General features: G+C 46.7%; 1 protein-coding gene across 2 annotated transcripts in view; it reads left to right on the top strand.

The window, feature by feature from the left end:
* Nucleotides 1-12,307, top strand: part of slc20a2 (solute carrier family 20 member 2) — a 141,703-nt gene that overhangs the window by 101,569 nt on the left and 27,827 nt on the right. For both annotated transcript variants that reach the window (XM_067983369.1, XM_067983368.1), the window contains exon 3: nt 8,296-8,436. In XM_067983369.1, coding sequence (XP_067839470.1) covers nt 8,296-8,436 — 141 coding nt within the window. The remainder of the gene's footprint in view (nt 1-8,295; nt 8,437-12,307) is intronic.

The raw sequence follows: 12,307 nt of genomic DNA, 5'->3' as shown, positions 1-12,307 counted from the left end.
ACTGTTTCCCAAATGCTCCCCCACTGAAACATGCTTCACTTCATTCCCCAGTGCTGCTCGTTGGGCTGGAAACATACTGATCAAGAAAGTTCTCTTGTACACATTTCAGGAATTCCTCCCCCTCTTTGCCCTTTACACTGTTATTTTCCCAGTCTACATTAGGATAATTGAAATCCCCCATTATCACTACTCCAAAGTTCATGCATCCTTCTGCAGTTTGCCTGCAAATTTGCTTCTCTATCTCCTTCCCACTATTTGGTGGCCTATAGTGTACACCCAGTAGTGTAATAGCTCCTCTATTGTTCCTTAATTCTAACCAAATAGATTCTGACTTTGAACCCTCAAGTACATCATCCCCTTCTACGGCTGTAACAGTATCTTTGATTAATACTGCCACCCCTCATTTTCCCTTCCCTATCTTTTCTGAATACATTGTAGCCAGGAATTTTAAGTGCCTGTTCCTCTCCTTGTTTGAGCCAGGTCTCTATTATTGCCATTATATCATAATCCCATGTGGCTACTTGTGTCTGCAGCTCACCAACTTTATTTACTGAGCTCCATGCATTTACGCACATGCACTCCAAACCCATCTTAGCCTGCCTCGCATTTCCCCCTGCCTGATCCCTCCTATTTCTGAACTATTCTTTGTTCTAATGCTGTTTGTCTCTCCCAGTCCTCTGTGCATCTTGTATCTCCTCTCTAATGATTTATCCTGGTGCCTTTCTCTAGATAAGGAGAAACTGTTCCTCTGGTGGGGGAAATCCAGAACGGGGAGGCACAATTTTAAAATTAGAGCTAGGCCATTCAGGAGTAGAATCAGGAAGTACTTTTTCACCCAAAGGGTAGTGGAAATCTGGAATTTTCTTCCTCAAAAAGCTGTGGATGCTGGGATAATTGGAGCTTTCAAGCCTGAGATCGATAGATTTTTGTTAGGTAAGGGTATCAAGGGGTATGGAGCAACGGCAAGTAAATGGAGTTGAGGTACAGATCAGCCATGATCGAGTTGAATGGCAGAGTAGGCTGGAGAGTCTGAAGGGCCTTCTCCTATTCCTATGTCTCACTCCAGCCCCTAGTGGGCGGGGGCCTGCTCCATAAACTGTCCCTTCTTCGGACATCTCAGTTAGGCCACACGGTGGCTGGTGTGGGGGAAAGAAATGTCACACTGGTACAATAGGAGAAGCTCTTCTGAGGTTGGGAGTTGAGGTACGTTGTTTGAGCAGAGTAGAGGGAGCTTCACGCTGGACCTGACCTGGGGGTGCATGGTGCTGAGGCTGGGGCCCCAGCACTAACATTCTCCTACTTGAGTGTACAAAGTAAAGGTTTCTGCCATGTTTTTTGTTGCCTTGGATGACGGGTCAGAAACAGAATGTTAATATCTTCTCTTTCATTATTAAAAACAAATTCTGCAACCTCCCCTTTTCTCTCCTCAAATTTGTTGACACTTAGAACTAACTCCATCTCCTCACTATTGAATAGAATTTCATAGAATGTACAGCACAGAAAAAGGCCATTGGGCCCAACAGATCCATGCTGGTGTTTATGCTCCACATGAGCCTCCTCCCACCTTTCTTCATCTAACCCCATCAACATATCCTTCTATTCCTTTCTCCCTCGTGTTTATCTAGCTTACCCTTAAATGTATTTTTTATTCGTTCATGGGATGTGGGCGTCGCTGGCGAGGCCGGCATTTATTGCCCATCCCTAATTGCCCTCGAGAAGGTGGTGGTGAATCGCTGCAGTCCATGTGGTGACGGTTCTCCCACAGTGCTGTTAGGAAGGGAGTTCCAGGATTTTGACCCAGCGACGATGAAGGAACGGCAATATATTTCCAAGTCGGGATGGACCATGACTTGGAGGGGAACGTGCAGGTGGTGTTGTTCCCATGTGCTTGCTGCTCTTGTCCTTCTAGGTGGTAGAGGTCGCGGGTTTGGGAGGTGCTGTCGAAGAAGCCTTGGCGAATTGCTGCAGTGCATCCTGTGGATGGTACACACCGCAGCCACTGAGCGCCGGTGGTGAAGGGAGTGAATGTTTAGGGTGGTGGATGGGGTGCCAGTCAAGCGGGCTGCTTTATCTTGGGTGGTGTCGAGCTTCTTGAGTGTTGTTGGAGCTGCACTCATCCAGGCAATTGGAGAGTATTCCATCACATTCCTGACTTGTGCCTTGTAGATGGTGGAAAGGCTTTGGGGAGTCAGGAGGTGAGTCACACGCCGCAGAATACCCAGCCTCTGACCTGCTCTCATAGCCACAGTATTTATATGGCTGGTCCTTTATTGTATCTATGCTATTCGCCTCAACAACTCCTTGTGGCAATGAGTTCCACATTCTAACCACTCTCTGGGTAAAGAGGTTTCTCCTGAATTCCCTATTGGATTTATTAGTGACTATCTTATATTTAAGGCTCCTAGTTCTGGTTTCCCCCGCAAGTGGCAACATTTTCTCTACGTCTACCTTATCAAACCCTTTCATAATCTTAAAGACCTCTATCAGGTCACCCCTCAGTCTTCTCTTTTCTAGAGAAAAGAGCCCCAGCCTGTTCAATCTTTCCTGATAGTTATAACCTCTCAGTTCTGGTACCATCCTAATATATCTTTTTTGCACCTTCTCCAGTGCCTCTCTATCCTTTTTATAATATGGAGACCAGAACTCTCAGTACTCCAAATGTGGTCTAACCAAGGTTCTATTAAAGATTAACATAACTTCCCTGCTTTTCAATTCTATCCCTCTAGAAACGAACCCCAGTGCTTTTTTTTCTTTTTTTCTGGCCTTATTAACCTGCATCGCTACTTTTAGAGGTTTGTGTATACCTCTGCTCCTCTTCCCCATTTAGACTCTTATTTTCCAAGGAGTATGTGGCCTCATTCATCCAACCAAAATGTAACACCTCACATTTATCTAGATTGAAACTCATTTGCCAATTACATGCCCGTTTTGCAGGTTTATTAATGTCTTCCTGTATTCTGTCGCAGTATGAAGCATCCATTTAAACGGTTTCATTGCTGATGACTGTGTCTATGCCACCTAAAGCCAATTGGTGTGTGGCGATGGTTGGCATTTGTGGACAGTATCGGCAAGCATTACATCACTCATATTCGTTCACATTGACCTAGGTCACCGTGCAGCCGAGCTGTATTGATTCACTCTTTAGCATCTTCTTATTCAGTATCTTCCCCCGTTCACGGAGTCTGTCACGGACCAGCTGCCCTGCGGTTAATGACCAAGTGAAGTTCTTCTCTCGGCTGTTTGCAGTGAAATCCTCCACTCTGTGTGCACATGTTTACAATTTCACTTCAAATAGCAAGAAGAAGACCTTGTTTTTTATTAAAGCTGAATGTCCCTCTTTTTAAAAAATTTTTTAAAAATTTAATTACTAAATTAAATAACTAAGCTTACTGCCACTGGAAAGCACTTTTTAAAAAACTGAATTGCTTCCATTTTACTGACTGTGTATGGGGTGCTGATTCAGTCAGTGGAAAGAGACTGACTAGCAAGAGGAGGCATTGTCCAATCAGCTTAGACAGCAGGATCGCCATTTTAAGATGCAAGCAGTTGCCATTGTTTTCTAGTACGTTTGAGGAATGTTGATCCACCTGCGTAGGTATCCTGGTAGAGATGGTGCCAGTAGAGTTGGTCATTTTATGTGACGGAGAATTCCTTGCTGGCTTTTAATATTTTTTTCCACATGACCCTTGATGGCAAGTGTTGGCAGGCTATTTAACTATCAGGCATCGCAGCTAACCCTGGCCATTTCCCTACTGACATTAACCTGTGCATTTCCAACAGGGCAACTGAGTAAGAGTTAAGAACAGGACTCTCATTTGTTCTCTATCGTGAGTTTGTTCTCTCTCTTGTGCATTTGTTGTCTCTCGTGCGTTCGTGTTCTGTCGTATGTTCGTGTTCTCTCTCTCATGCACTCGATGACTCTCGTGCGTTCGTTCTTTCTCTCTCATGCGTTTGTTCTCTCTCTCAAGTGCGTTTGCTCTCTCTCTCGTGCGTTCGTTCTTTCTCTCTCATGCGTTTGTTCTCTCTCTCAAGTGTGTTTGTTCTCTCTCTCTCGTGCGTTCTCTCTCTCGTGCGTTCTCTCTCTCTTGTGTTTGTTCTCTCTCTCTTGTGTTTGTTCTCTCTCTCTCGTCGTTTGTTCTCTCTCGTGCGTTTGTTCTCTCTCGTGCGTTTGTTCTCTCTCGCGTTTGTTCTCTCTCGCGTTTGTTCTCTCTCTCGTGCGTTTGTTCGCTCTCTCTCGTGCGTTTGTTCTCTCTCGTGCGTTTGTTCTCTCTCGTGCGTTTGTTCTCTCGTGCGTTTGTTCTCTCTCTCTTGCGTTTGTTCTCTCTCTCTTGCGTTTATTCTCTCTCGTGCGTTTGTTCTCTCTCTCGTGCGTTTGATCTCTCTCTCTCTCGTGCGTTTGTTCTCTCTCTCGTGCGTTTGTTCTCTCTCTCGTGCGTTTGTTCTCTCTCTCGTGCGTTTGTTCTCTCTCTCTCGTGCGTTTGTTCTCTCTCTCATCGTTTGTTCTCTCTCCCTCTTGCGTTTGTTCTCTCGTGCGTTTGTTCTCTCTCTCTCATGCGTTTGTTCTCTCTCTCGTGCGTTTGTTCTCTCTCTCGTGCGTTTGTTCTCTCTCTCTCGCGTTTGTTCTCTCTCTCTCGAGTTTGTTCTCTCTCTCGCGTTTGTTCTCTCTCTCGTCGTTTGTTCTCTCTCGTGCGTTTGTTCTCTCTCTCTCTCTTGCATTTGTTCTCTTGTGCGTTTGTTCTCTCTCTCTCGTGCATTTGTTCTCTCTCTCTCGTGCGTTTGTTCTCTCTCGTGCGTTTGTTCTCTCTCGTGCGTTTGTTCTCTCTCGTGCGTTTGTTCTCTCTCTCGTGCGTTTGTTCTCTCTCTCGTGCGTTTGTTCTCTCTCTCTTTCGTTTGTTCTCTCTCTCATGCGTTTGTTCTCTCTCTCTCGTGCGTTTGTTCTCTCTCCCTTGCATTTGTTCTCTCGTGCGTTTGTTCTCTCGTGCGTTTGTTCTCTCGTGCGTTTGTTCTCTCTTTCGTGCGTTTGTTCTCTCTCTCATGCGTTTGTTCTCTCTCTCGTGCTTTTGTTCTCTCTCTCTCGTCGTTTGTTCTCTCGTGCGTTTGTTCTCTCTCTGGTGCGTTTGTTCTCTCTCGTCGTTTGTTCTCTCTCGTGCGTTTGTTCTCTCTCGTGCGTTTGTTCTCTCTCTCTCGTGCGTTTGTTCTCTCTCTCTCGTGCGTTTGTTCTCTCTCGTGCGTTTGTTCTCTCTCTCTCGTGCGTTTGTTCTCTCTCGCGTTTGTTCTCTCTCGCTCGTCGTTTGTTCTCTCTCGTCGTTTGTTCTCTCTCTCGTGCGTTTGTTCTCTCTCGTCGTTTGTTCTCTCGTGCGTTTGTTCTCTCGTGCGTTTGTTCTCTCTCGTGCGTTTGTTCTCTCTCTCGTGCGTTTGTTCTCTCTCTCGTGCGTTTGTTCTCTCTCTCTCGTGCGTTTGTTCTCTCTCTCTCGTGCGTTTGTTCTCTCTCTCGTGCGTTTGTTCTCTCTCTCGTGCGTTTGTTCTCTCTCTCTCGTGCGTTTGTTCTCTCTCTCTCTTGCGTTTGTTCTCTCTCTCTCGTGCGTTTGTTCTCTCTCTTGCGTTTGTTCTCTCTCTCGTGTGTTTGTTCTCTCTCTCTCGTGCGTTTGTTCTCTCTCTCGTCGTTTGTTCTCTCTCTCGTCGTTTGTTCTCTCACTCGTGCGTTTGTTCTCTCTCTCTCGTCATTTGTTCTCTCTCTCTCATGCTTTTGTTCTCTCTCTCGTCGTTTGTTCTCTCTCTCGTCGTTTGTTCTCTCTCTCGTGCGTTTGTTCTCTCTCTTGCGTTTGTTCTCTCTCTCGTCGTTTGTTCTCTCTCTCGTCCGTTTGTTCTCTTTCGTGCGTTTGTTCTCTCTCTCGTCCGTTTGTTCTCTCTCTGGTGCGTTTGTTCTTTCTCCCTCTCGTGAGTTTGTTCTTGTTCTCTCTCTCATGCGTTTGTTCTCTCTCTCTCTTGCGTTTGTTCTCTCTCTCGTCGTTTGTTCTCTCTCGTGCGTTTGTTCTCTCTCTCGTGCGTTTATTCTCTCTCTCTCGTGCGTTTATTCTCTTTCTCTCGTGCGTTTATTCTCTCTCTCTCGTGCGTTTGTTCTCTCTCTCGTGCGTTTGTTCTCTCTCTCGTGCGTTTGTTCTCTCTTGCGTTTGTTCTTTCTCTCGTGCGTTTGTTCTCTCTCTCTCTTGCGTTTGTTCTCTCTCGTGCGTTTGTTCTCTCTCTCGTGCGTTTGTTCTCTCTCGTGCGTTTGTTCTCTCTCTCGTGCGTTTGTTCTCTCTCTCGTGCGTTTGTTCTCTCTCTCGTGCGTTTATTCTCTCTCTCTCGTGCATTTATTCTCTCTCTCGTGCGTTTATTCTCTCTCTCTCGTGCGTTTATTCTCTCTCTCTCGTGCGTTTATTCTCTCTCGCGTGCGTTTGTTCTCTCTCTCTCTCTCTCTTGCATTTGTTCTTTCTCCCTCTCGTGCGTTTGCTCTCTCTCTCTCTCGTGTGCGTTTGTTCTCTCTCTCGTCATGATCTTCACTCTACCACCCCCGCCCCCCCCCCCCCACCTCCCAATCTCAGATTGTAACTCCTCTCCCGCCATCCTGGCTGAGATCAACTAACTTGGCACAGATTCAAGATCAAACCGGTACTTCTCATAAGGTAAACTAACAACGGCCCCATAACTGCTGTTTTTAACATTTTCAAGAAATGGATTAACTGCTATTAACTTCCCACTGGCGTCACTTTTAAATGTGGGTGGGCTTGGCAAACTGCCTGTCCTTCTATCATCTTACACCATGAGCACATTCCCCCCTCCCACAAGGGTTCCTCTTCATTCCAACTGATCGGGACAGAGGTGAGGGGATTGCTGGACCAGCTAAACATACCGTACAGAGACAGGGAGAAGTTTCCATTTTAGTTCAGTTTTTTTTTTCCGAAGTGCTCTTGTTTATTATTAGTTTCTTTCTGGTTAAAGATGTAGTGTTCCATTCTTCTGATCAAACGTCAAGCTCTTTTTCGAAGTGATTTTGGACACACAATACCCATCATACATGTCACAACTGGCCAACACGGTGGAACTTTGGTTATAATTATAAAACCGGTTTCATTTTGTTGCCGCTGGATAACTGCTGCACTGCCTGATACCTTCACATCCCACGTTTAGGCCCCTGATTTCTACCGGGGGCCAGTTTTCAGTGGGTTAGTTTTAATGTCAGTTCAATACTCACCCGTTACCGGGTGGGGGAGGTGGTATTTTAACTCCCGGGCCTCGTTTAAATGCCGCCGGTCGACTTCCCACCCATTTCGGGCGGGAAGCGGTGCAAACTCGCGTGCCCCAGAAGCTGCCCGCCAAGCAGGTAAGTCTACGGGATCGGCTGTCGCTCCCGCTCCTCCTGGCCCCACAGGGAAGTAAGATTTTTTTTAAAAATTGTAACGTATCCTTTTCTGGTCCCTGTTCCACTTCCGCGTGGGGTTGGTCTGGTGGGAAACGGGACTGCCATGTCCTGCTCAGGCCCCTGAGTAAGTATTGCGGGTGGGATCCCGATGACGTCATCGTGAAGAAGAAAAGGCCCCACTGGTTTTAGGCAGGTGTCCTTGCTGCCTATGGTGAAAATTCCAGCAGGTCAAGTAAGTGACGGGGGATTTTCGGTGTCTGCCGGGCGGTAAGGTTTAAAATCACCCCCTTTTTGTGCCTGTGTGAAGTAATTTCTGTTTCGCACCCTTGCATTGGGGGTTCTGGGCACCGACCTTGCCTCAGTTTATGCAAGAAACTCCTGCTCTTGATATTTTTTACGTTTCTACTTGATGAAAGAGGGCTGCGTGTATCCAGACAAGGGCAGAGGTCTCCGCTGGCTCGTACAGTTCACATTCCAGACAGCTAAGGAGCTAAGTCGTGTAAACTGGCTTAATCTGGGGCTGGAAGCCCAGCTGCAGATGCTGGGTTCAGATCAGTAGCTGCAGTATAAACACACCCTTTGTAACTTGGGGTGGTGATGGGAAAAGGAAATAAGGAACCTGCATTTATATAGCGCCTTTTACGATCTCAGGACGTCCCAAAGCGATTTGCAGCCAATGAAATACTTTTGAAGTGTAGTCACTGTTGTAATGTAGGAAACGCGGCAGTCAAACTGCGCACAGCAAGCTCCCACAAACAGCAATGAGAAAATGACCAGGTAATCTATTTTAGTGATGTTGGTTGAGGGATAAATATTGTCCAGGACGATGTCTGTTGAAAGGAAACGTGATATAATGGCACACGTTACATTTATTTTTTTTTCCTTTTTTTTTTCAGGTTCTGCTGTCTGGCAACTCATTGCTTCGTTTTTGAAGCTTCCAATATCAGGCACACATTGCATAGTTGGAGCTACCATCGGTTTCTCGCTCGTTTCAATCGGTGCTCACAGTGTCCGATGGATTCAGCTCATCAAGATTGGTAATTGACCTTTCCCTTTGTGTGTGTGTGTGTGGAAGGGTATTGTACACTTGAGCAATGAGTGGGAACCATTACCGAACATTTTCGCTTCCTTGCTTCAGTATTTTCTTCCCTGACACAGTTCAATGCGAACATACAGTGTAACCGACGCGCTCTCCATTTCTTTGCTCATCGGTGGACTCCAATCTTTTCAAATCAGCGTGTGTAACGTAATGGGTATTTTTAAACCTTGTGCAGGGGACAGGTGCACTTTTTGAAGCATTTTGCTCACTTCACCAATATTACATAGAATTTTACAGAACAGAAACAGGCCATTCGGCCCAACCGGTCTATGACGGTTTTTATGCTCCTCACAAGCCTCCTCCCACCTTAATTCATCTCATCCCATCAACATATCCTTCTATTCCTTTCTCCCTCATGTACTTATCTAGCTTCCACTTAAATGCATCGATGCTATTCACCTTAATCACTTCATGTGGTAGCGAATTCCACATTTTCACCAATCTCTGAGTAAAGAAGTTTCTCCTGAATTCCTTATTGGATTTATTAATGACTATCTTATATTTATGGCCCCTTGTTTTGGTCTCCCCCACAATTGGAAACAGCTTCTCTACATCTCCCCTATCAAACCCTTTATAATTTTGAAGACCTCCATCAGGTCACCTCTCAGTCTTCTCTTTTCTGGAGAAATGAGCCCCAGCCTGTTCAGTCTTTCAATATGTCTGTCTCCTGTAAGTCCGTTTAACGTTTCTGTCGCCCATTTTGTCACACATGTTGGTTTGAGTTTGCTGAACAATTATTTCCCACTTTATATTTTAAAGAGATGTATGATTTCATGAACTGTCTCGGGATTGTCAGTGTTCCAGTTTTAAGGAAGCCATTTACCTTTCCCAGTGGGAAGCAAACAACTAAAAAGATTTTATTTTTGCATGTGGCATGTTTCCCAAAGGCTGGCTTCAATTTCACAGAAATTACAACACTGAAACAAACTGTTCGACCCAACTAATTCATGTCGGTGTTTATTGCTCTGTTCCCATGTGCCTTTATCCCCCACTCCTTCAACCATCTATCTAGTCTATTCTTAAATGTTGAATTGTTTCTGGAGTGGCTTTGTCCCTGGTAGAATGGCTCCGAGTCCCTATTCCAGAGAGGGGCCTGGCCAATTCTTTATAGATTGGAATCCGTACTTCCCATCGCAACACAAGGAGAGACGAGATTGGATCTCCCTTTCTGTTTTGTGTGGTTCATTGATTGCTACAGAACCTCTTACTGCAATTCAACCCCAGGCACTGCCCCATTAGATTGTGGGACAGGTTGTCTAGCAATCTACCAGAAGTAGCTGTGCAAGTACAGTATTGCTGTGAGGTAAACGGCCACCTAGCAGCAAAAAAAACCTAGTATCAGTAATGGTGGCCATGAAACTACCGGATTGTGGTAAAAACCCATCTGGTTCACTAATGTCCTTTAGTGAAGGAAACCTGCCGTCCTTACCCAGTCTGGCCTATATGTGACTCCAGACGAACAGCAATGTGGTTGATTCTTAATTGCCCTCTGAAATGGCCTAGCAAGCCACTCAGTTGTACAATCTCGCTACAAAAAGTCAGAATAAGAATAAAACCAGACGGACCACCTGGCATCGGACCACCAGGCACCGGACACGACAAAGGCAAACCAAGCCCAGTCGACCCTGCAAAGTCCTCCTCACCAACATCTGGGAACTTGTGCCAAAATTGGGAGAGCTGTCCCACAGAGTAGACAAGCAACAGCCTGACATAGCCATACTCACAGAATCATAACTTTCAGCCAACATCCCAGACTCTTCCATTACCATCCCTGGGTATGTCCTGTCCCTTCCATTACCATCCCTGGGTATGTACCGCCACCTCTGGTGGGTCTGTCCTGGGTATGTACCGCCATCTCTGGTGGCAGGACAGACCCACCAGAGGTGGTGGTACAGTGATATACAGTCAGGAGGGAGTGGCCCTGGGAGTCCTCAACATTGACTCTGGACCCCATGAAATCTCATGGCATCGGGTCAAACATGGGCAAGGAAACCTCCTGCTGATTACCACCTACCGACCTACCGCCCTCCCTCAGCTGATGAATCAGTGCTCCTCCATGTTGAGCACCACTTGGAGGAAGCACTGAGGGTAGCAAGGGCACAGAATGTACTCTGGGTGGGGGACTTCAATGTCCATCACCAAGAGTGGCTCGATAGCACCACTACTGACCGAGCTGGCCGAGTCCTGAAAGACATAGCTGCCAGACTGGGCCTGCGGCAGGTGGTGAGCGAACCAACATGAGGGAAAAACCTACTTGACCTCGTCCTCACCAATCTACCTGTCGCAGATGCATCTGTCCATGACAGTATTGGTAGGAGCACAGTCCTTGTGGAGACAAAGTCCCGTCTTCACACTGAGGAAACCATCCAACATGTTGTGTGGCACTACCACCATGTTATATGGGATAGATTCAGAACAGATCTAGCAGCTCAAAACTGGGCATCCATAAGGCGTTGTGGGCCATCAGCAGCAGCAGAATTGTATTCCACTGCAATCTGTAACCTCATGGCCCGGCATATCCCTCACTCTACCATTACCAACAAGCCAGGGGATCAACCCTGGTTCAACAAGTAGTGTAGAAGAACATGCCAGGAGCAGCACCAGGCGTACCTAAAATGAGGTGCCAACCTGGTGAAGCTACAACACAGGACTACATGCTAAACAGCGGAAACAACATGCTATGGACAGAGCTAAGCGATTCCACAACCAACGGATCCAGTCGTGAATGGTGGTGGACAATTAAACAACTAACGGAAGGAGGTGGCTCCGTGAACATCCCCATCCTCAATGATGGCAGAGCCCAGCACATGAGTGCAAAAGACAAAGCTGAAATGTTTGCAACCATCTTCAGCCAGGAGTGCTGAGTGGATGATCCATCTCAGCCTCCTCCCGATATCCCCATCATCACAGAAGCCAGTCTTCAGCCAATTCGATTCACTCCACGTGATATCAAGAAACGGCTGAGTGCACTGGATATAACAAAGGCTATGGGTCCCGACAACATCCCGGCTGTAGTGCTGAAGACTTGTACTCCAGAACTAGCCGCGCCTCTAGCCAAACTGTTCCAGTACAGCTACAACACTGGCATCTACCCAACAATGTGGAAAATTGCCATGGTATGTCCTGTCCACAAAACGCAGGACAAATCCAATCCGGCCAATTACCACCCCATCAATCTACTCTCAATCATCAGCAAAGTGATGGAAGGTGTCATCGACAGTGCTATCAAGCAGCATTTACTCACCAATAACCTGCTCACCGATGCTCAGTTTGGGTTCCGCCAGAACCACTCGGCTCCAGACCTCATTACGGCCTTGGTCCAAACATGGACAAAAGAGCTGAATTCCAGAGGTGAGGTGAGAGTGACTGCCTTTGACATCAAGGCAGTATTTGACCGAGTGTGGCACCAAGGAGCCTCAGTAAAATTGAAGTCAATGGGAATCGGGGAAAACTCTCCAGTGACTGGAGTCATACCTTGAACAAAGGAAGATGGTAGTGGTTGTTAGAGGCCAATCACCTCAGCCCCAGGACATTGCTGCAGGAGTTCCTCAGGGCAGTGTCCTAGTCTCAACCATCTTCAGCTGCTTCATCAATGACCTTCCCTCCATCATAAGGTCAGAAGTGGGGATGTTTGCTGATGATTGCACAGTGTTGAGCTCCATTCGTAATTCCTCAGATAGTGAAGCAGTCCATGCCCGCATGCAGCATGACCTGGACAACATCCAGGCTTGGGCTGATGAGTGGCAAGTAACATTCGCGCCAGACAAGTGCCAGGCAATGACCATCTCCAACAAGAGAGAGTCTAACCA

Source organism: Heptranchias perlo, chromosome 4 (assembly GCF_035084215.1).
Source record: "Heptranchias perlo isolate sHepPer1 chromosome 4, sHepPer1.hap1, whole genome shotgun sequence".
NCBI lineage: Eukaryota > Metazoa > Chordata > Chondrichthyes > Hexanchiformes > Hexanchidae > Heptranchias > Heptranchias perlo.
This window is presented reverse-complemented; position numbering and strand designations above follow the sequence as displayed.